This window comes from Onthophagus taurus, chromosome 7 (genome assembly GCF_036711975.1).
Source record: "Onthophagus taurus isolate NC chromosome 7, IU_Otau_3.0, whole genome shotgun sequence".
In the NCBI taxonomy this organism is placed as follows: Eukaryota; Metazoa; Arthropoda; class Insecta; order Coleoptera; family Scarabaeidae; genus Onthophagus; species Onthophagus taurus.
The window spans coordinates 27,864,724-27,888,259 of NC_091972.1; the positions used below are offsets into that span (position 1 = coordinate 27,864,724).

A 23,536-nucleotide genomic window follows, 5' to 3' on the forward strand; every position below is an offset into this window, starting at 1 on the left:
ACATATTGCAAATTTTATAATTCCTTCACCGACAAAAACAAAAATTTTCCATCGACATCAAAAAACTAATAAAGGTTTCAAAAGAAAAACAAAATTTTTCCAAATTCAAAATTTTGACAAAAAGTCAACCTCAATTTACGGTAAATTCTGTCAGTTCGCGACTTTTCATTTTTGACAATCAAAATAACCTAAATTTTTTAATTGACACTGGAGCTGACATTTCGGTTCTACCTCACAAATTATATCCGAAACGTAACCAAGATACCAACTCACACCTTTCTGCCGCTAATGGTACTACAATTACTACATACGGTAAAAAAATGCTTACAATTTCATTAAATCTAAGAAGGAATTTCCCATTCGTATTTACTATAGCTAATGTTAGTAAACCAATCATTGGTGCGGATTTCCTTCATGCGTTTGGTATCTTGGTGGATATAAAAAAGAAGCGATTGGTAGATTCGAAAACCAATTTGTTTTCAATTGGTTCCATTGTCAAAAATACTATTCCAACTCCCAAAATTTTTTCTTTTGAAACCAAATATACAACACTCTTAAAAAAATTTCCAAAATTAACGTCTACACCGGACTTTACAAAACCAGTTGGACATAACACTCGACACAGAATTGTTACCAACTCACACTTACCGTTTTGTCGTCCCCGACGTTTAGACGTGCACAAACACAACATTGCAAAGAAAGAATTCGAACAAATGGTGGCATTAGGAATCTGCCGACCCTCTTCTTCTTCTACAGCGTCGCCTCTTCACATGGTTCCTAAGAAAGATTCCAACGATTGGAGACCATGTGGAGACTACCGACAACTCAACAACATCACAGTTCCAGATCGTTATCCTCTTCCGCACATTCAAGATTTTAACTTACATTTACACAATTGCAAATTTTTTTCAAAATTAGATCTGGTACGAGCTTATCACCAAATTCCTGTAGAAGAAGACGATATTCCTAAAACGGCTATCACTACACCGTTTGGTCTGTTCGAATTCACGAGAATGCCTTTCGGTTTACGTAATGCGGCACAAACCTTTCAAAGATTTATAAACGAAGTTCTATCTGGCTTAGATTTCCTATTCGTATATCTAGATGATATTCTAGTAGCCAGTCGCAATGAAGAAGAACATTATCTTCATTTACAACAATTGTTTGAGAGGTTAAGCTCTTGTAATATTAATATACAACCAACAAAATGTGTTTTTGGAGTTACAGATTTAAATTTCCTAAGTCATCAAATTTCTGCTGAAGGCGTTCGCCCTTCGCAATCTAAGGTTAATGCCATAACTGAATTTCCAAAACCAACCACACTAAAACAATTACAGCGATTCTTAGGAATGATAAATTTTTATCACAGATTTTTACCAAACATCTCAAACATTTTAGCTCCTTTACATCATTTATCAAAAACACTTTATTCACAAAAACTTAAATCAATCACTTCTTGGACACACCATCACGACATTTCTTTCACTACAGCCAAAGAACTTTTATCAAAATCCGTCACTCTTGCACACCCATCACCACAAGCAACTCTTTCACTGACGACTGACGCCTCAAGTAAAGGTATAGGAGCAGTTTTATCACAGACTATAGACAATAAAACACAACCTTTAGCGTTTTTTTCTCAAAAATTATCTTCAAGCCAAATAAATTATTCAACTTTTGATAGAGAATTGTTAGCAATTTACACTAGTATCAAATTCTTTAAACATTTTTTACATGGACATCAATTTGTAGTTTACACTGATCACAAACCTCTAATCAACACAATTTTTTCTAACACAGAAAGAACTCCACGTCAGACACGATATCTTACTTACATAACACAATTCACATCAGATATCAGGTACATTACAGGAGAATCAAACATTGTAGCGGACACGTTGTCCAGAACAAATATTGATTCTCTAAATTCACAGTACCCTGACACACAAACCTTAAAAAACGCGCAATTTAACGATACACAATTAACACATTTACTAAACAAACAATACTCAAAGACACAAACTACTAAATATAACCTATCGCAACAAACAACATCACATTCAGATGTAAAGCTTTGGTGCGACATTTCAACAAACAATCCTCGAACATACATACCACAAAAATTTCGTAAAACAATTTTCAACAAATTTCACAACTTAACACATCCTGGTATTCGCGCTACTACACACATCATCAAAACACGATTCTTGTGGCCTCACATGACAAAACACATTCAGTTATGGACAAAAACCTGTTTGCGATGTCAACAAACAAAAGTTCAAAAGTACACAAAATCACCTATTAGTAAAATTCCGATACCAAAATTAAGATTCGATCATATCCACATTGATTTGGTCGGTCCTCTCACTCCGTCCCTTGGCTGCACATATGTGCTCACCGTAATAGATCGTTTCACGCGTTGGCCAGAAGCTTTTCCTCTCAAAGATATTGGTTCTTCTTCTATTGCGGATACTTTGTTTCGGCATTATTTCAGCCGATTTGGCATTCCTAGCACTATAACCCATGATCAGGGACGACAATTCGAATCAAAACTCTTTTCAAAATTTCACACCCTTCTAGGAACACGTCAAATTCATACATCCACCTTCCATCCCCAAAGCAACGGAATTTTAGAAAGGTTTCACCGTTCTTTAAAAACAGCCATAACTGCCAGAGGTAACACTACGAGGTGGAACAATGATCTTCCCTTGGTTCTCCTAGGCCTCAGATCATCTCTTAAGGAAGACCTAGGTTGTTCATCTGCTGAACTTGTATACGGTCAACCACTTAGGCTTCCAGGAGAATTTTTTGTTAATATTCAACACCCTTTGGAATCTGATCCATTGCTATCTAGTTTACGAGAAACATTCTCTTGTTTGAAACCAGTAAACACAGTTTTTCATTCCAACCAAAAACCATTTATTCATAAAGATTTATTCATTTCAAAATTTGTTTTTGTCAAAATTAATGGGATTCAAGCCTCTTTAACACCAAGATATGAAGGCCCATTTAAAGTGATAAAAACATTTCCGAAATATTTTGTAATTTTTAAAAATAACAAGGAAGTAGCTGTTAACATCAACAACCTTAAACCAGCATTTCTTTTAAAAGAAAATTCAACTTGTCACCACAGCGAGGCAATCAATTCTCATGATATAAAAATTCAAAAAAAAGTTACTTTCAATTTTTAAATATGATTTATTTTTTCTTTAACCACCATATTCCTCTTTTTATTAATCTTTTTATTATAGGAGGGGAAGTGGCTGTAGCATGCTGTGCACACGACATGTACAAAACAAAGGAGAACGTTACTATATAAAATTATTAATATTATTATCATTCAAAATAATCAATCGATTTTATCAGTCCTGTGAATGTAGTTCGTATTATTATTTATTAAAATATTAATTTATATTGTGGATACATACATACCGTATTTTCTCGAATCTTATCCGCACTCGAATCTAATCCGCACCTCGATTTTAAAAATGCAATGATGGTAAAAAAAGTTGGTTTTCCAATGTAATCCACATCCGATTGTAATCCGCATTTGATTTTAGAGCATACAAAATTTGTAAAAAGGGTGCGGATTAGATTCGAGAATATACGGTATATATCCACAGTACTCCTTTCAATTTTGGAATTATATTTACTACGGTTTGAGTTATGGAGGCTCTTGTCCTTATACAAGAGCGAATTGATTTGAATTTTGAGTTGCCATCAATTTTATTGTCCTGGAAATGTGATCCATGGACTCTTTGGAATTGGCTGGAAGTCGGCCAATACGGTCTCCAATCTTGTTACAGTTTCATTTCGAGTCTCACGGTTCTTCTACTAATCTTATCATATTAGTTTCTTAAATGCTATGGGATGCAGCTGCATAATTCCCGTTTCAGGGATTTTTTCATAAACCGTTTATAATGATTTTATCCGCTACTTACGGACACACTGTATGTGATTTCATATGTAATTACTTTCATTTGATTTTCTTTCCTTAATCAGTTTATTATGATTTTAATGGATATCTAATTTTTATTAATACACTCGCGGGGTATCTTAATTTATTTTTGTTGTTGATTATTAAAGGTCATTGAGTGTTCGTTGGTAAATTTATCGATATTCTTAAGATCCATTAATATTAGGGGTGGGGATGCGGATATCGGTCGTCCGTACCGCGTTTCCTCTTCCCACCACTTCCTCTTTTGTTCTCAAGCGTTAGTGCAGTACGCTTGTTTAATTTTTGGTAAAGTTTGTTCCGGCTTTCCTGGTTCCGCTTTAATCAACACGTGCAGTCGCATTAAATGAAAAAAGAAGGAACAGGATTTCCAGATAAGGTTTGAATATTTTTGTATAGAATCTAAATTATTAATAGTTTATTTTCTTGTTTTCGACCTGTTCGCTTGAGTTTTTTTATTATTTTATTTTTTTGACATTAAAGGAGTGTCTCTTACAATATTGACTCAGCCGACTCAATTTTCGTGTTATTGTTTTTTCTTTTCAGGTTATAATTTTGTTTAAATTCTTTTTTTGAGGAGAATTTTTTTGTAGCTTTGTTATACTAATTTTTTTTTGTTTGTTATTATAGACAGTTATTAATTTAACCAGTATAAGACCTTCTGCACACGGAGCTGCTCGTCATAGACGAGTATTAGACGCAATTGTAGGAAGACGTACGCTTCAGTGCATCTCACGTGTTTTTAAATAAAAATCAGCATATGGCGACGCAGCGTCGCGACTTCGTCTAAACATGCGACTCGCAGTGTTGCCAACTTGAGAGATATATCCCGATTCGGGAGATTTTTCAGTATTCCTAGAAACAAAGGATATTCGTCTATTTTGAGAGATTTTTAATTTCTCAAAATTATTATATTATAAAATTTAAATATGTTTTTGTAATTTAACATTTGCACTATCTTCTAATTATAAGACGATCAATATTTAGTAATAGCGCCATCTATCAGAGATTTGCCGAACGTAATAAATCTATCCGAAACAATTCGGGTATTTACCGCATCGAGGCTACGCCATGTTATGTCATATTCAATAATTGATTACGAGAGTAAACTGCGTAGAATCGTAAACCGTGTAGAGTACCGAGTCGGATTGTCTTTACTGTATAGAGTGTATTGTTTAAAAAAATGGAAGATTCTTCATCAGATACGGAACATTTAGAACCTCCTCAAAAAAAGTTCCACCAAGAAAAAGGAACCAAAGTTTTCCATGAATGTTGGTTGCAGGATCCCCATTTTAAAAACTAGTTAACAGCGGATAAGAAAAATAAAAATAAATGCAGGTAGTCGCGCTTCCTTTAATCAATAAAATTAAATTAATTATAAAATAATTTATATTTCTGTGTGAACATTATTAAATTTTAGATGTTCCGTTTGTAATGTAGACTTGACATGCGGTAAGAGTGAGAAAATATGTCAGCGGTTAAAACGACAAAACCATTGGCTAATTATTTTGTTAGTAATGATAAAGATATACATGTTTATAATATTAAAAGAGCTGAAATTAAACTTTCTGTATTTTTCGCGGAGCACAATGTTGCTACCCAAGTTGTGGATCATTTAGTAGCTCTGTTAAAATGTATCAGGAAGTGCGAAACGATGCGCTGTTTTAGCGGAGTTGCAAGATTACTTTAACCAGAGCAAACAAAAAATTTTTAATTAGTAACTACACGTTGGTTGAGTCGGCACGACTGTGTAGTACGAATTTTAAATAATTGGAATGTGTTAGAACATTTCTTTTTACTAGCAATAACTGAGGATAAATTAAAAAGTGCAGAAACTATCCACAATGACATGAAAAATATGTATTTAAAAGGGTATTTATATATCATGAAGTATGGTCCAAGTTTTTTAAATTCCCTTAATTCATTATTTCAATCAAATAGTCAGTTCATAAATTACATGGGCACTGTAATACTTTATTTATACGACTATGCACTAATTATTTAAAACCGGATGTCAAACTGAACATTTCTTGCCATTAGATAAGATTAAATTAGGTGATGAGTGTGAAAGCTTTATAAAATCTTTACCACTGGACGGTCAACAGGAGATTCGAAAAAATGTTTATCATTTTACGTAACTACTGAAATTTTAAAACGATTTCCACTTAACACTTAATAATCACATTTTTAAAGCAATGGAATTTTTAGATCCCCAAGTGGCATTTTCAATTAAGAAGAATTCTGATATTGATATAGTTGGATTGGCTATTGATTTTTTTAATTTCATTGCCACTGACATATCAATTGAGTGGCAGAAACTAGCTACTTCATTCGATGAAACTGAAATCGATGTGGCTTCAAATTGGATGAAAAAAAATTTTAATAACGACCACTTATTTACAAATTTAGGAAAACTTGCCAATATTATTTTAACATTGCCTCATACAAATGCTGAAGCAGAAAGAATTTTTTCCATGGTAACAGATATTAAAATGAAAAAAGGAAATAGAACGGGCGAGGAAACATTAAATGCAATGTGCGTTATTCGTAACGCTTTACAACAGAATAATTAAACATGCGTTGATTATCCCACCCCAAACGACTTATTACAAAAATATGTATATAAAGAATTTTATAGTTTTAAGGACTGATTAGTACTATCGGAAAACATATTTATATGATTTCTAACTTAATATGTTTGATTTTAAATATATTTTTTATTAAGTTTTATATTTTATAGGAGTATTAGTAGTTAAAAACTACTTACTTTGAAATTTTATGTTAGTCTTTTCTATTTAAAAACAATTTTTAAATTTATTTGTAGTTTTTTTTTTGCTTAATAGATGGGATTTTTAAAGCACTGCGCATAGGACTTTTTGTTACATTGTGTTGGTACCACTGCATGCGAGCTGCATTTTGCCCGGTGCGGTACCCAGTATAAATAATAACAGTAAAGATTGATGATGAAAGTGATCAAATGGTGAAATTTGTTCAATTAATTGAAAATTACCAATGGTTATACAATCATACTTTACTAGAATACTCTAGAAAGGATCGTACCGAAAAAGCTTAGTCTGCAATAGGCCCAAAATTGAAATAGACAGAAAATTTCAAAATTGTTTAATATATTACTTCAATTCGATAAAAATTCGGGCGATATTCTTCTAGAAAAAAGGCTTAGGTTATATTTTTGAACGCGCATTTTTTGAGATAAAATTGAAATGTACAGGTATCCCAAAATTGAGATACCATGCTTAAGTTGACATTTTTAAATAGGAACCCCATCATTTTTTTGTTGCATTTATGGATTCTACGTAAAATTCAGAGTATTTTTCATGTTACACGTAATTCAGCTGTCTTCGAAAAAAATGGCAATTAAAAAAGAACTGCTATTTTATTTCGGATAAATAAAATTTTTGGAAATTTTCAATTACTAAAAGTAAGTGGTAACTACTGCGAATGGAACTAAGATGCATACTGCCAGAGTACATACATTATGTATAGATTAAAATTATGTTAGAATTCTTTTTCGTTATACCATTATTGGCCCTGAGAAGGGCCTTTGTGTGGCGGCTTGTGAGAAAGCCCTTAATTGTAATAAATTGCAGAGCTCATTTTTTTTTTGGTAAACTTCTCTTTTTCGTGGACGACGATTTCAATTGTGCAGCACCACCAGCGACTTTCTTGGCGGTTTTGGGTTTCGGCGCTTTCGGCTTTTTCGTTGGTCCCTTGGTAACTTTTTTAGCTTTTGATGGTGCTTTTCTAACCGTGGTGGTTTTTTTGACTGCGGCAGTAGTAGAGCTGGTTACTTTCTTTTCTCCGACCGTTGGCGACTTTTTGGCTTTTACTGCAGCCTTCTTTTTGCTTTCAACAACAGGGGAACCGGACACCGGCGTTGTTTTTGCCTTCGCAGGTGAGGAGGATTTCTTCGTAGAGGCAGCTCGAGCTTTGGCCCTTTTAGATACGGCGGCGGCGGCGGCAGGTTTCTTTTTAAGGGAGGAAGTCGTTACTCTGCCTGACTTTTTTGCAGAGGCCGATGCCAGTTTAAACGATCCTGACGCACCTTTACCTTTAGTTTGGACAATACCGCCTGCAGCGATGGCGGTCTTCAGGAATTTCTTAATAAACGGAGCCATCTTCTCAGCGTCAACTTTGTAATTAGAAGTCATGTACTTTTTAATAGCTTGAAGCGACGAACCGTTGCGTTCCTTAAGGGTCTTAATCGCGTTATTCACCATTTCGGATGTGGGTGGATGGGTGGCTTTTGATCGTTGGCTTTTCTTTTTCTTCGTCGACGAATCGGAGGAGGAACCACCGCCGGCAGCTTTGTTTTTTACGGGTGAAGTGTTTTCCGTTTCGGAAGATACGGGGGTTTGCTGTTCCGTTTGTTGTACATCCGTCATTGTAGCGGCAGTTTGTAACAAAAATATTTTTTACAAAAACTCACGTGCACGAATGTCAACTTCGTACAAGTTATTCACAAACATTTTCCTCAGAAAATTGAACCCAACGTTGAATGTACATACCGAAGCCGAAAACCCGTCCAAAGTCGATTTTCCTCCGTTCGCACTGCTGGCATCACAACGGCGGTCTCGTGTTCGCAACTTTCTAGAAAAAGGAACCCGCTTGTGTTGGCGTCGCGACGTAAATATTCCCGTTAGGTATTTCAGTATAGTGGAAGAAGTTAACTCGTCGTCTACGTAAAAATTTTACTTGTGGGGGTACGATTTCGTTGTGTAGCGACGGTTGAAAGTATAAGATGTCATTGACGTGACCGTCGTCGTAAACTTTAGCGTCGTCGAATTTCGCGCGTATGTAAAAACGGACTGAATTTTCAATGAGAATAGCTTTCTTAAACGTTTTAAAACCACGAGGTGTGTAAATTTTATCAATATGTCTAAGCTTTTATCCTTAAAACGAGGACGATGCGATCGGCAATTCCACATTGGTCGCGAGTTTTCTCGTTGTTTCGAACATTATTGCCGACGTCGAGGACGCGAGAAAAGTGGTATATTGCGGCTCTAATTTAGGGATTACGTTTTCGTGTAAGCGTCGTATCATGCAAATACCTTCACGTGAGTGAAAAGTGAAATATTCGAGTGTTATATTCACACCGCCAATGTCGGTCGTTACGCATTTACTCAAGTCATTCATTCATTGCTATTAGTTTTTAGGTTCATATGGTCAATATGATACCAATTATGTATATCAAATCTAATTTCTATTATTCTATACTTAATAGTATAATATATGCATATATTTTTCCTTTCACACACTTTATCATATCTAAGTGTTGTGTAAACTTATTTAGACCTGGTTAATGTTGTTAAGTGTTGTGTTTTATATTGATTATGTTTTAGCTTATTGACGAAACTTGTTTTGACCGTTATTAAATAATATTATTTTAATTCAATGGATTATTTGGAGTTTCCCTTTAGAGAAGAATGTCACAAAACATGAAGCAGATACTGCGACATGAGATTTATCCCGCAAAAATGTTTTGAATACGTTTTAAAATCAACGTATTTAGGTTAATTAGGTAACAATAGCGATTAAACATGAAGGCAACTTATACTCAAATAATTGTTGTAAATGATGATAATGGTCTTCTTCATTGCGACTTGCTAGTCTTGCTACGAGAGTATCGTCTAGATATAAAAAAGGAAATTTAAGCCAGAAAGAACTTCGTTTATAAATCGTTGGAAGGTTTGTGCAGCGTTGCGTATTCTTAAGGTGGTAAATGAGAGTACTCTTCGGCTGGAGTCCGATCGAAAACTACGTAGAAAGGAACGACCGTTAGTACAGTCGTTACAATGTGGAAGCTTTCGGAAATAACTATATTCCTACTGCAGGGAAAACAATTTAAATGACAAGGTTAAGCCTGGCTGGTTGGTCTTCTGGCATTAACACAACAAACTAACAAAATCCATATTAAAGTTATTGAAATTGAATTAATGAACAGAAAGACCACGTTAAAAGTTAAAAACCTGAAGTAGGTCGATTTTCCCAAGAGTTTTCTACAGTTCCTACATTGTAACAACTCGACCCCCCCGACGGTATCCCTTTCTACCCTCTTTCAAATGGGTTCAATTGTTAGAGACAAGGTTAACACCACGTTAGTCAAGCACACGTCAAGAATGGCATGAAAAGCGTTATTTCCTTGCCGCTTTAATTGATTATTTGAAGCAAATACTGCGACAGGAACAAAAACAAAAATGTTTTGAATACGGTTTGAAATCGACATAGGTCATTTAAGTAATAATATCGATTATACATAAAGGCAACTTGGTTTATACAAAGTTTTTGTAGTGAAATTTAAATGCGGTCAATAAAAACTCTGAAGAATTCTACTTAGAAAACCAAATCGGAGGATTACTTACCAATTATTATTTCTGTCTTGGAAATATATCAAACCCTCCTAAAACATGAGAGCAAATTTAAGTACAATGGAAATAATCAATTATAATTACTATCGCAATAGTTGTTTTTCAGAAAATAATCTCTTGGTTCTGCAAAGAACTGATCTTATTGAGGAGGAGGCCTTTCGGTATGCGGCTACTCCTCCACCCAACTACCGAATCCAACCCACCAAAAACTAGCACTACTCCCCTACATAATCGAACACAGCTCCTGCCGCTAACCAGTTCCAATCATTCATATGGATTTATGGCTGTCATCCATAATCCTATTCAATTCTCCTTTACCTTCTGTCTCTGTCTTCTCCTCCCTTTCGGACACTCCTGCAAGATATGCTGCAGGGTGTCCTCACTCACCTCACACAGACACATCCCGTTCATATCCCTCTCAAAGATACATTGAATGGACCATGCTCCGTCATCAGCGGAATGCCCTTACCGAACATGGCCACACTCTACACTTACTCCCTTGACTCTTACCGTCTTACCCGCTCTCCTCATCCCTACATCATCTCTAAACTCTCATCCCAATTCCACTATCTTACCCATTTTCTTCGCCCTCTTAAATACTTTCACAACATCATTCACCTCCACACTTCTTCTTTTACTCATTATCAACCACTCTACCGCTGTCATATTGTCGTTACACACCATTAAAGGCCAAAGCTACGGAGCTGTTAACGAAAAAGGCGAAGATTCAGAAGTCGAAACCACCGACATCAGAAATGGTTAACGGCGCTATTAAGAATCTAGGTGAGCGCGGCGGTTCTATCAAAAAGTACACCGTTTATTAAGAAAATTCTTCAACGCTGCCATTGTTTGGGGTGCTCTTATCCAAACCAAGAGCAAGGGAGCGTGGGCGACATTATGACCGGCGAAATCCTCCGCGAAAAGAGCACAACAGCCAAGGCGAAAATGACTCCGATTGACGAAAGAAACGAGACGAACCCCCCTGTTACGTCACCCAAAGCAACATCAAAAGCGCAAAAGACCACCAAAAGTCTTTCAATGTGTGCAAAGATAGTTTACCAGTGATGTGGCGCTGTAACGCTAAGGCATGGGTAACTCGCGATGTGTTGTCGTTCTCGATAACCCACCGGCACATTCACCAGATTTAGGAGCAGAAGTTGGATGGATTACGATGACATATCTGCCACCTAAGACCACCTCCCTTATACAACCCACGGATTAATTGGTTATAGCCATGAAATATATATATATATATGGCCCATTGAAAACGAGCTGAAGGCCTGAAACACGTCAAGTTTGTTTCTCAGGAGGGCCACTTTTGAAGCAAAATTATTCCCCAAACTTTACCCTCCGAAGCGGGGTGTCGGGGAACATTATAAAGCAACCAGAAGCGCACGATTTCTGCCGTGTCCTTGGGATTATTGTCTTGTTAAAAAGTAAATGATCTCGCTATCCAAAAATTTCTAGCACTTTCTAATCAATTATTTTTTAAATATCAAGGTAATATCGTTTATCCATGATACCATTTATAAATGTCGTATTGCCTGCACGAGCAGCTGACATATATGTACACCCACAACATAGCACTACCACCTCTATATTTTACTGTTGGGCACAAATTTTCTCGTTTTGAATGCTTCGTTACGTTTTCGCCAAATTTTGGTGCGCGAATCACAATTAAATAAATCAATTTTTTCAAGTTTCATCACTAAAAATCACGTAACAACTTAAGGCATGGTGTGTGACACGGGCGACTGACACCGGCAGATTTTCACGTGCCCGTGTCTGATACGGGCGCTCTTGTTATATCTAAAAAAGTCGATGATTTAAATAAATAAGGCATGCCTTAAGTGGTTAATTTCCAAAATTCATCGTCTTTAGAAATGTGTAATGTACTGCACTGACGAACGAGCTTTTTTTACAATTTGGCTAATTTCACCTAGTGATATCCTATCTTTTCATAAACTAACAATCAAATCTCGAATCCTTTGTGAAATTTGGCGGTTTCTTATACTCATTTTTAATAAATATCCAAACATTGAATGGCACTAATACGAGATCAAACTACAGTAGTCTGTTTGCAAGAACATACGCGTCTAGGGAATTAAGACAGTTTAAGAATGGAATTAAGAATCTAAGGTAGTCGGTGTGTGTAAAATTTACGCCTTTTCTTGTATTTACTTTTTTTATAAATCCCAAAAACGTTCAATTTGGAAATAAATGTTACAGTTCGGATTCCTTATATTTCTTTATCAATCCCAACAAGTTTTTGATTACCTTAAAGAAGATACACCTTCATCTTCTTTAACTTTTATTGTACAAGTTTTAAAATTTAATTCGTACGGAAGCTTTCGTTGTAATCATCAATATTTGAATGCATATGGAAGCAAATTAAGTTTAAATTATTTAAACATCATAATCTTTTTTTTAATTACTAAAATCTTATATGAAATAATTGAATTTATTTTATATAAATTAAAAAAGAACTTAATTTTTTTTTGATTAAATCACATCTTAAGTTCACATTGAAAATTTTACACGCTATTACGTTTAGAAATTAGAAAATGCACATTATCCGAAGTCCATACTGAAAGAGCATTTTTGCTTTCATAATAAACACCGATTGAAGGGAAGCAAAACGAAAATTCTTTTTCATAAAACAAGTGATTGGTTCTGAAAAGAACCGGTCTTGTTGGGAAGGTTTGGTTGATTGATGCAAATTAGGCTCTTTCGCCGCGAATGCGCCTAGCAAGCTGAATGTCTTTCGGCATGATGGTTACTCGTTTTGCATGAATTGCACACAAGTTCGTATCTTCGAAAAGTCCGACCAAGTAAGCTTCGCTCGCCTCTTGCAAAGCCATAACGGCGCTGCTTTGAAATCGCAAGTCGGTCTTGAAATCTTGGGCAATTTCTCTAACCAAACGTTGGAAGGGCAACTTTCTAATTAGAAGTTCGGTACTTTTCTGGTAACGACGAATTTCTCGAAGAGCTACGGTTCCAGGTCTGTAACGATGCGGTTTCTTGACACCACCGGTAGCGGGAGCGCTTTTCCTTGCCGCTTTAGTTGCGAGTTGTTTACGTGGCGCTTTACCTCCGGTAGATTTCCGAGCAGTTTGTTTCGTACGAGCCATTTTAGTTTATTATTAACGAGATACGTACCGTACGACAACAAAGATATAGTTAGTCAAAGTAAACTGAGAGATCGCTCGGTTGAAGGCTACTTTATACCCGTGTACGTGACTTGCATCGGATTGGTCGAGCCGTAGAATCGGCAGGCGTGTCCATTGCGCCACCATATAAGCGCGCGAAAAGTCCCGAAAACGATAGTCCGCTGTCGGTGCTTGTTAGTTCGTCGTCGTTATACATACATAAAAAGAAAAATGACTGGCCGTGGAAAGGGAGGAAAAGGTCTTGGAAAAGGAGGCGCCAAACGTCATCGCAAAGTACTCCGTGACAACATCCAGGGCATCACCAAACCAGCTATCAGACGTCTTGCCCGTCGCGGCGGTGTAAAGCGTATTTCAGGATTAATTTACGAAGAAACTCGAGGAGTTTTAAAGGTTTTCCTTGAGAACGTTATTCGCGACGCTGTCACATACACTGAACACGCAAAAAGGAAAACCGTTACTGCTATGGACGTCGTTTACGCCCTTAAGCGGCAAGGTCGTACTCTCTACGGCTTTGGGGGTTAAGAAATTTAAATTATGTACCTATTTTAATTTTGACGACGACTGTTCTGTATTCAACACGACCACCCGGTTCTTTTCAGAACCACTATATTTATGAAAGTTAAGGAATATTTTCACATACAATCCGGACAATTACATACATACGTAATATGTATGTATGTATATTAGGTTCATTCCAACCACGCTTTAGACTTTTGACGGTCACAAGCCTGCACAGTTAAAAAGTGCGCTGCTGCCTTGAAAAGGATGATCCGCGACGTTTTGTCAAGCGTTCCAACCACAGAATATTATGTTATTCTGTGGTTCTAACGACCGTCGGTCGGACAAGTTCGTGTACCTGGTCCCGACCAAGAACGGTTCACGTCCTTTGGCGCTTGCACATATTTCATTTCCAATTGTGCAGCCTGTCTGTTATAGTTTCTGATATTTCTGGTGGTTTTTATGACTCTCAGAAACAGTAGTGGCACTAATTATCACCCCGAAAAAGTACCTCGACGTGATTTATGATAGGCCCTCCTACGAACTATGTAGGTCCAGGGGGCCGCACTTCTTTTTTTATTTTATTTGAAATTCAACAAAATAATGTAGTAAAGAATATAAATTTACTTATACTTGACTGATTTAAAAAAAAAATTAATAATTGTTAATTGTTTAGACTTTAAGAATATAAATTTGAAATAAAAAAAAAAGAATTTACGCCTTAAAAAAAAGAAAAAGCACTTAAACAGTATTTAGAGTACCAAATTATTGTTTACATTCGAATAATACACAATTTGAGTACCTCTTCCCATGGTACTGGGAAGAGGAAAACTTTGAAGATGGGGAATTTCCAAAAATGGATAATAGTTTTTAAAATAAAAAAAGATATCGTCATTGTACTGTTTCATGTGAATATTTAGCTGACCAGGCTAAGGTGTTTTACCGGAAACATTATGGAAAGGATGATTTTCGTGCTAGTAGAGGTTGGATGGCAAAATTTAGAAAAAGATATAGCCTGAGAAATTTTAAAATTACTGGCGAGAAGCTTTCTAACAATTTTCAAGCAATTGCACCTTTAAAAAAAAATTGGCTCTACACATTAGAAAAGAATACTTATGCCCTAATCAAATATATAACGCAGACGAGTCAGCTTTATTTTATAAGCTTCTTCCAGATAGAACTTTGGTGGGATTCCACGAAAAACAGCACCAATGCCAACACAGAAGGAGACCGTAAATTAAAATTGCACGTTATTGGTAAAGCTAAGAATCCACGTGCCTTCAAAAACAAAGAAATACCAGTCATCTACAGATCAACTTCAAACGCGTGGATGACCTCGATACTTTTTGAGGAGTGGTTCACGAAATGTTTTGTGCCAGAGGTGAGAAAATATTCTCAAGGGAATAACTTACCTGGAAAAGCGTTGTTATTAATCGATAATGCGCCAAGTCATGCTTTAGAAACCCAGTTAGTTAGTGACGATGGATTAAAACGCAAAGAATAAAAAAGGTATAATTCAAGAATCGTCGATGAGAAATCACTCAAATAAGCCGTTACAAATTAAAAAAAAGTACGGCAAGGTATAAAACTTACCGAAAAATAACTTTAACCCACCGGTAATATCAATCCTATCCTTTTCTATTTTCACAGCCGATATACCAACATAACATTAATCCGATAAAATGTATGAAAGAATTAACAATTTGTTAAGGCATATTTTCGGGTGAAATACCCTTGTTTCTTAGGTTTTCGACGCACAACGACTAAAATGTCGTTGTTTACCATCTACCTGAAAAAGTCGGGTTGGAGGGACCGTCGAAAAAAAAAAAAAACTTTAACATTCAGATCCACACGAGCAAGCAGGTAGATGGTAAATAAAGACGTTTTAGTTATTGTAACCAAAAGAACAAGGGTATTTCACACGAAAATATGCGTTATAGTATCAACAAGTTTCATTTTTACTTATTGGTTTTATTGGTGTTGTGTGCGGGATGTGGCAAAAACAATTAATAGGACCAGTGCTAACCGTGGTGCTGTGAAAATACATCGTTATCATTGTTGATGACGTCACATGGAAACTTTAAAAATCGAAAGTTATTTTTTACTTTAAGGTAAGTTTTTCACTTTTCGTTGATTTTTTAGCGACACGATGATTCTTATAAAATTCAACAAAAAATGTGATTCGTATTAATACCTTGATATTACAGGTCATGTTTAAAATATACATACATACATACGTATACGTATGCTACTTGAAAGAATATGTATAAAAAAGAAAATGATACATTTACACAACCGCAGACATCGATAGTTCATTATTCGACTATATTTTTTGTGGCCCTGAGAAGGGCCGTTTTGTTAATATGGTGTGACCAAGTTGTAATTAAATTAAGGTTTTTTCTCGGTCTTCTTAGGTAACAAAACAGCTTGAATGTTCGGAAGCACACCTCCTTGAGCAATCGTCACGCCCGACAGTAATTTATTCAATTCTTCGTCGTTACGTATGGCCAGTTGTAAATGTCTAGGGATGATACGAGTCTTTTTGTTGTCTCTCGCAGCGTTACCGGCCAACTCGAGAACTTCGGCTGCCAAATACTCCATTACGGCCGCTAAATATACGGGAGCTCCAGCTCCTACGCGTTCCGCGTAATTGCCCTTCCTCAACAATCGATGAATACGACCAACAGGAAATTGTAATCCTGCACGACTGGATCTGGATTTTGCTTTTCCTTTAACTTTTCCACCTTTTCCTCGACCCGACATGGCTTAGTTGACTTGGTAGCGTGCCGAAAACTTCAACAAAACGTATCAATTCAGAGCGAAATACAGGTTTTTCAAATACATATACCCAACTGCGCCGACGGTTCGACCAATAGCGGCCGTCAGCCAAGCGGTAGCAACGGGAGGCGTCACCTACTGATACGACGTTACCACTTCATAAACGGTAAAGACAGGCCATTTTTATAACACTGTATACTTACTGCAGTGTACTACGCTGTGTTACTGTCGAAAATCTTGTCACCGATAAGTTTTATTAACTAATCAACGAACAACAACAATGCCACCGAAAACTAGTGGGAAAGCAGCCAAAAAGGCGGGTAAAGCGCAGAAAAATATATCGAAAACCGATAAGAAGAAGAAACGCAAGAGGAAGGAAAGCTACGCTATTTACATTTACAAGGTATTGAAACAAGTTCATCCTGATACCGGTATTTCGAGCAAAGCTATGAGTATAATGAACAGTTTTGTGAACGATATCTTCGAGAGGATAGCCGCTGAAGCATCCCGTTTGGCTCATTACAACAAAAGATCAACGATCACCAGTCGAGAAATCCAGACTGCCGTCAGACTTCTGTTACCTGGAGAATTGGCGAAGCACGCTGTAAGCGAAGGCACCAAGGCTGTTACTAAGTACACAAGTTCCAAATAAATGGCGAAATAAACATCCCCCCTCCCTACCAAACAACGACCGGTTCTTTTCAGAACCAAAAATTAGTATCTGAATAAAGAATATTATCGCAATTTACAATATTTTTAAGTTAACCCGGCGACAGTGTGGTGGGTTTTTTGCATACAACCTTTGTGGTGGGGTATGACATACACTAAAATAAATTGACAGAATAAATAAAAATTCTGGTTTTTGTGTATATTTTAAGTAACTTTTATTCACTGTAGTATATCTTGATAAGGATATATATTTTCAGTTCATAGTGACTAGTTGTCAAAAAATAACGCAGTAAATCATTGACTATTAATTTTTGTAACTAAAAGAAACTTATTGTTAGCTAAAGAAATATTGATAAGTAGTTAAAAAGAAAGATGAAATATTGGAAAATAGAAAGCAGAAACTGATTTCCTTTATTCATGCCCGAGCAGTCATACAGTCATCACACGATACCACAGAATGTTCTATACAAACAGCTTTTTTACACTTTGCACATCTATAAAATGTTTTTCTGTCACTTTTCCTAGGATAAAATTCGCATCTTCTAGATAGTTTATGTCGTTTCCCCGGTGGTTCATAAACGTTCATTTCGTCTACTGGCCTGGGGAGTAGCAATTCACGTGGGAGCCTTTTATGCAGAGCTCTGATTGCTTTGTGCTCCGTCAACAGTTGTATGGCCAATGTTTTCCATCTTTTACTATTGCGAGGTACATCGTAGCTCGCCGACAGCTCATCAACGACATCTACGCCACCTTTTGTAGCATTATAAAACGAAACTACTTCCGGTTTTCTTTTATCCCCAGTAGTTTCATCAATATCTGGAGTATGGTGTAAAGTAGACATAAGAAGTACAACTTTACCTTTTTGGAAACTAAAGTGATACCTTTTTGAAAATCAAATTTGCTGGAATGGTCTGGTCTGTTTTTCACTACTTGAAAATGAAGCTCTCGGGTATTTGCCGTTTGTTCTTCCTAACCGTCCCGACGGGTGTAATTCTGTGTTGTCTCAGCAGTGTTAGCATCAGATCATAATTGCTGAACCAATTATCAAACGTTACATTTCGTTTTGTGCCGGAAATTGGAGCTATAAGTCTAAGAACCACATCGTTTGGCTTATTGCTCAACTTGAATGGACCATCAGGTTGCAGTCCCACGTACAATTCTAAGTTGGGAACAAAGTATGATTTTGCATCTACAAGTGTAAATATTTTCAAACCATAACGTGCTGGCTTTTTGGGCATGTATTGACGAAAAGCACAGCGACCCCTGAATGCTTCTAACTTTTCATCAATGGTGAGATATTCGCTTGGAGTAAACGAATCCTGGCATTTCCCTACCAAGTGGAAATGCGCGGACGTCGTCGTGTTACCGAAACCCGGGGCGAACCTAACGTTCCCGCAAAGCTACAGGCCCATCAGTTTGCTTTCTTGTCTCGGCAAGGTATGCGAGAGGATCGTCCAGACGAGGCTACAAAGATCAATTCAAGATCTTAAGCTCGTTCAGGACGAACAGTTTGGTTCCTGACCCAAACATTCCACCGTACACCAGGTATTGCGACTTGTCGAATACATAACCGAAGGCTTCAATCGAAAGCAAAGCACTTGTGCGGCGCTTTTCGATGTTGCCCAGGCGTTCGACAAAGTATGGCATGAAGGACTTTTGTTCAAAATGCTAGAAGCGGGCGTGCCCCTGGCGTTGGTTCAATTGATTGCGTCCTATCTTGGCGGTGGGAAGGCGCGCATCAAATTGAACGGTACGCGTTCGACAGAGCGAATCCTAACTGCTGGCGTCCCTCAGGGGTCGTTGCTTTCACCGATCCTTCTTAAGTAATCCTTCTTCTATTGACAGTTCTTCCCTCTTTTCGAAAAAAGAATGTAAATCAGTTGGAATCTCTTTCTTTTCTGGCCAATGTTGGTAAACAAATCTAGATATTTTCTCAAATGTAGCATCCTTACTAGTGTCATCTTTTAATTTCCGCTTTTTCACAGCAAGATGGCCCACCTATATTTTCTATTTCAGAAGGTTCGTCATTATTAGTAGGTAGACGTGATAAAACATCTGTGGGTGCGTTGTCTTTTCCTTTCTGGTAAATGATTGAGTAATCGTAACTGTTCAAAATAATCGCCCATCGTAAAAGTCGGTTACTCGCTATTTTCGGTGTTTGACGATTTTCACCAAAAATCCTTTCAAGCGGTCTATGATCAGTGAATATTGAAAACTTACGACCATAGATATACTGGTGAAATGTTGTGACGGCGAAAATAATCGCCAATGCCTCTTTGTCTATCGTAGCATATCTTTTTTCAACATCTGTAAATTTTCTTAACGCATATGCAATTGGACGTAATTTTCTATCAGGGCATTCATGAAAAAGAACCGCACCTGCTCCTCTGTCACTCGCATCGCTCGTGATTATTATTCGCCATTGAGGGTTATAATGAATAAGAGTATCGGATGAAGACAGAACTAATTTTAAATCTTCAAAAACTTTTTTGTTCTCTTTAGACCAAATCCAATGTTGTCCTTTTTTTAAAAGTTCAATTGGTGTTTAGCATTCTTGGTTGTACTTTTTATGCCTGGTAGGTGTGTGATTATATTCTCTGTACGCGTGCGAACATTCTTGGGAAAATCTTGTGAAGCCCATGTTGTACCATCCTTGCCTAAATATTTTCGACAGATTTTTGGTATTTCACTTTCAGTTACTTCTTCGCATCCTCCTCACCATCAGAGTTATGATTACTGTCACATACAAAATCAGATTCGTCTTCACTTTCGGAGCCAATGGGATTTTCGGCTTCTTCAACCTCTTCCCAGAGAGCTAATAATCGTGCCTATTCTTGTTCATAATGGCCTGCCATAAAACTGAAGGCGAAAACAAATTACTTGTGAAATGTTATATCGACATTTGTATTCAGAGTCTGTATAGATTTTAGCAGAAAAATGTTAACCGTGTCGAAGCTGCAGTCAGTCATTTTCCACTTCTGTTTATGCAAATTTGTCAAATACTGTAGTGTTTTGATTGATTACATATTATATATTGGGGTTTCTTTAGCTATGAGACTCTTGTTAAACTCAGGGTTTCGGGCAAGTTCAGGTTCAAAAAAAAAATAATAAGGTTCAACAAAAAATTCTTTTAATTAAACAAACAAAATTAACACGTTTTATGAATAACGAAAATAAAATTGTTTTTCTAAATTTACTTTATCAACAATGCCTATTGACTAGAGGTAACTTTTAAATAAAATAGAAAACTGCGATAATCGACTGAAACATCGATCTGAGAGAGAACACGTTTATTCTTTCGAGAGAGAGAGAGAGAGAGAGCAGGATAAAAACTCGTTATATCCGTTCTTAGAAATAACAAATGGCTAACGCCTTAAATCGAAATCAAACTCGTTGGAAAAATAGTGTTAAATAAAAGAAAGTTATACAAGACAAACTGAAAAATCTTTACCCACAAGTAAGTATTGATAAAATTATAAGGAAACTCTTGTGAGGTGTCTTTTGAGTTTGATTCGTTGATTTTCCTTTTGTAGGTTATGTTAAATAAGAAAAATAAATTATCATCCAACTCACTGCGAAAAAGAAAGGATTGGAATTCAATGTGGTATCAGGATAATGGATTGTTTCTTGGTTTCGGAGCACGAACTAGTTTTCTGGATTGGTTACAGGATTCCTCGTAGTTTCCGGTCTCTCTTACGGATTCTTCTGATGGAAAATTGGACTGCTGTTCTTCGGATTTCGGATGATCTCGAAGACGTTTCAGGAGTTCTCGGAATAAGTTGTAGGTTGATTCTTTTTTTATATCGTTGGTTAAATTGGCTTTATAAAATTATTTTAATTTTAAAGGTTATATCTCTCGGAGATTAAAAATTTTTTTTTTTCTGACGACGTGGATTCGACGCTGGTCAGACAACGACTCTCTCGCTGCCTGTTCGCGATTTCTTTATATACCCCGGCACTCCAACTGTTTCTTCCTCGTTTCTGATTGGTTCTTAGGTTCGCGCCTTTTTTCAAAATTCAAAATTCTTGCATCGAAACTAGCGTCATCTCTCGTATTTTTTCGGAACTAACCTTCAAAATTAAATTTTTTTTTTCCGTTGATTTCTCCCTTATTCCTTTATTAATCGTAATAAAACTTCATATTCAACGTTGTCTTTTCTTGTTTTCAGACGTACATTGGAGTACACGCCAAATTTCATCAATGAGCAAAGTTAGAAAAATTCAATTTTAAATCAAGGATTTCCTCCTCAAAATAACGTTAAAACATCAAAGGATGGATGAAAAATGTGCTTTAGGAGCTGGACTATATTAATTGATACTTTTGGAAGCAAACTAAACGGTTTTAGATAAGATTTCCACCAACAAAAAATCTCTCTGTCAAAATTTCTAGGTTATGTTCTCTCGGTGAACTAAACGATGGTTAATTTTATCACAATACATAAGTAAAAGAAAATAAATAAACATCACAATATATATTGATAAACACTTACCTGTGCGGTGGGGTATCGAGTAAGATATTGACTACTACAGATGCTTTAAGCTATTAAAGGAACGTTCCCTGGTGGAACATTTACACATCGAATTGAATGGCGCGCATTTTAAGACGTCTGGGGTATATGATACCCTAACACACTGTCGCCGGGTTAATAGTAGGTAATATAAGTGCGATCCATGTAAGTTGTATATAAGTTGTCAAGATCCTTCCTACGATGACTCTTCCGTCTGGGGTTACGCCGCGCACTCGCACGTGCAAAAACTCCAACTTGTTTAGAACAAGGTCCTAAGGGTGGCATTTGATGCACCTTGGTTTGTCAGTAATGTGACACTGCACAATGATTCCCAGATGGCGAGCATCGAGGAATTCATTCGTGACAAGGCCAGTACCGAGTTTACGCGGCTCGAAAACCACCCCAATCCCCTCCTAGCGGGATTAACGGATTACAACGTTGAACACCTTCGCCCTAAACGGCCAAGGCTGCTTCTCGTCTGACGATCCAGGAATCCGACTGTCCTTCCCAATTCCACTTTCGATATCACTAAATTAGTGAATACAATGTAACATATGTATGTATTTTCCGTTAGTTTTAGGTCCGATGAAAACGGCCACGTTCACCGTTCAAGATCTTTGATTTGTTTGTTAATATCCTCAAAATAAAGGTTGATAATATAAGTACGAAGGCTTTCACGGCCGGTGTTAATTAAACTAAAACTAGAACTAACACTAGACCTACTAGTCTTTTGAAAAAATGCTTGACGAAATGCCATGTTGCAACCTTCTTCAGAAACAAGTTCGAAGCGAAACACTTCGAACTTGTTCTGAAGTGTTTTTCTTAAATTTAAGTTAAGAAAACAAAATTTTCAGTGGATGATCACTCTACTACGTACATAGATATGCTAAAATAGCCCACCCAAAAATTCCAAAATGTCGAACTAATAACTTAGCAAAAATTCACCCATGCTTCTTCTCTTTACGAAGTCTGGTGATAAAGAGGAAGACCTCCCGCTAAAATTTTTCCAAAACCGGAATTAAAAAAAAGTTCATGAATGACATAATATAATAATATTCCCTAAATTATTTCCTAATAAATTTACTTTACAAAACTAAAGATTGAAGAAGAAAAAAATAACAATTAAACTTTAAAATTTGAATCAACACGAAAAATTAAACTAATTAATAAAAATAAGTAAATGTGGTAACGACGGTAATGTACAGATGGGGATTGTTTCAGATTCCGTTGCTGTAACAAAAAAATAAATAGAAAATTACCCTAAATAAAAAAAAATAAACCAACAAGATTAGTCGCTTGCAGAACGGAATAATTGTTTAAAATTTCTGCCAATTTTTCTAGAAATCTTCAACCATTCTTCTTAAAAGGTACAATTAGAAAATGACCTGGAGTTAAAACATCGTAATAGTAGACCCTACTAATCGGAAACGGCACACATTAAGAACAGCATAAAAGAAAGAGAATAAATTAAGAATAAAAGTTAACCTAACATTAAACTAAAATTAGAACTAACACTAGAAACTTTCGGGTTTTGCCGTGCGTCTTTTAATAAAAGGTTTGACGTTTCGGATG

The 23,536-nt window shown here is 36.4% G+C and overlaps 5 protein-coding genes and 1 long non-coding RNA gene across 7 annotated transcripts in view; 3 read left to right on the top strand and 3 right to left on the bottom strand.

Moving 5' to 3' along the window:
- Positions 1-22,006, top strand: part of LOC139430540 (uncharacterized) — a 65,050-nt gene extending 43,044 nt beyond the window's left edge. For both annotated transcript variants that reach the window (XR_011640949.1, XR_011640950.1), the window contains exon 4: positions 21,626-22,006. This is a non-coding gene — a long non-coding RNA (uncharacterized lncRNA). The remainder of the gene's footprint in view (positions 1-21,625) is intronic.
- On the bottom strand, positions 7,496-8,445 carry LOC139430777 (histone H1-like). The gene has a single exon (XM_071198061.1). It carries the CDS (start codon positions 8,356-8,358, stop codon positions 7,567-7,569), a length of 792 nt encoding a protein of 263 aa, XP_071054162.1. The 5' UTR covers positions 8,359-8,445; the 3' UTR covers positions 7,496-7,566.
- Positions 12,820-13,509, bottom strand: LOC139430571 (histone H3). Its single transcript, XM_071197735.1, has one exon. It carries the CDS (start codon positions 13,470-13,472, stop codon positions 13,062-13,064), a length of 411 nt encoding a protein of 136 aa, XP_071053836.1. The 5' UTR covers positions 13,473-13,509; the 3' UTR covers positions 12,820-13,061.
- Positions 13,679-14,184, top strand: LOC139430587 (histone H4). Its single transcript, XM_071197762.1, has one exon. The coding sequence runs from the start codon at positions 13,722-13,724 to the stop codon at positions 14,031-14,033; it is 312 nt and encodes a 103-aa protein (XP_071053863.1). The 5' UTR covers positions 13,679-13,721; the 3' UTR covers positions 14,034-14,184.
- Positions 16,320-16,833, bottom strand: LOC139430668 (histone H2A-like). Its single transcript, XM_071197871.1, has one exon. The coding sequence runs from the start codon at positions 16,770-16,772 to the stop codon at positions 16,398-16,400; it is 375 nt and encodes a 124-aa protein (XP_071053972.1). The 5' UTR covers positions 16,773-16,833; the 3' UTR covers positions 16,320-16,397.
- Positions 16,991-17,525, top strand: LOC111416142 (histone H2B). Its single transcript, XM_023048096.2, has one exon. The coding sequence runs from the start codon at positions 17,068-17,070 to the stop codon at positions 17,437-17,439; it is 372 nt and encodes a 123-aa protein (XP_022903864.1). The 5' UTR covers positions 16,991-17,067; the 3' UTR covers positions 17,440-17,525.
- Positions 22,007-23,536: the final 1,530 nt, after the last annotated feature.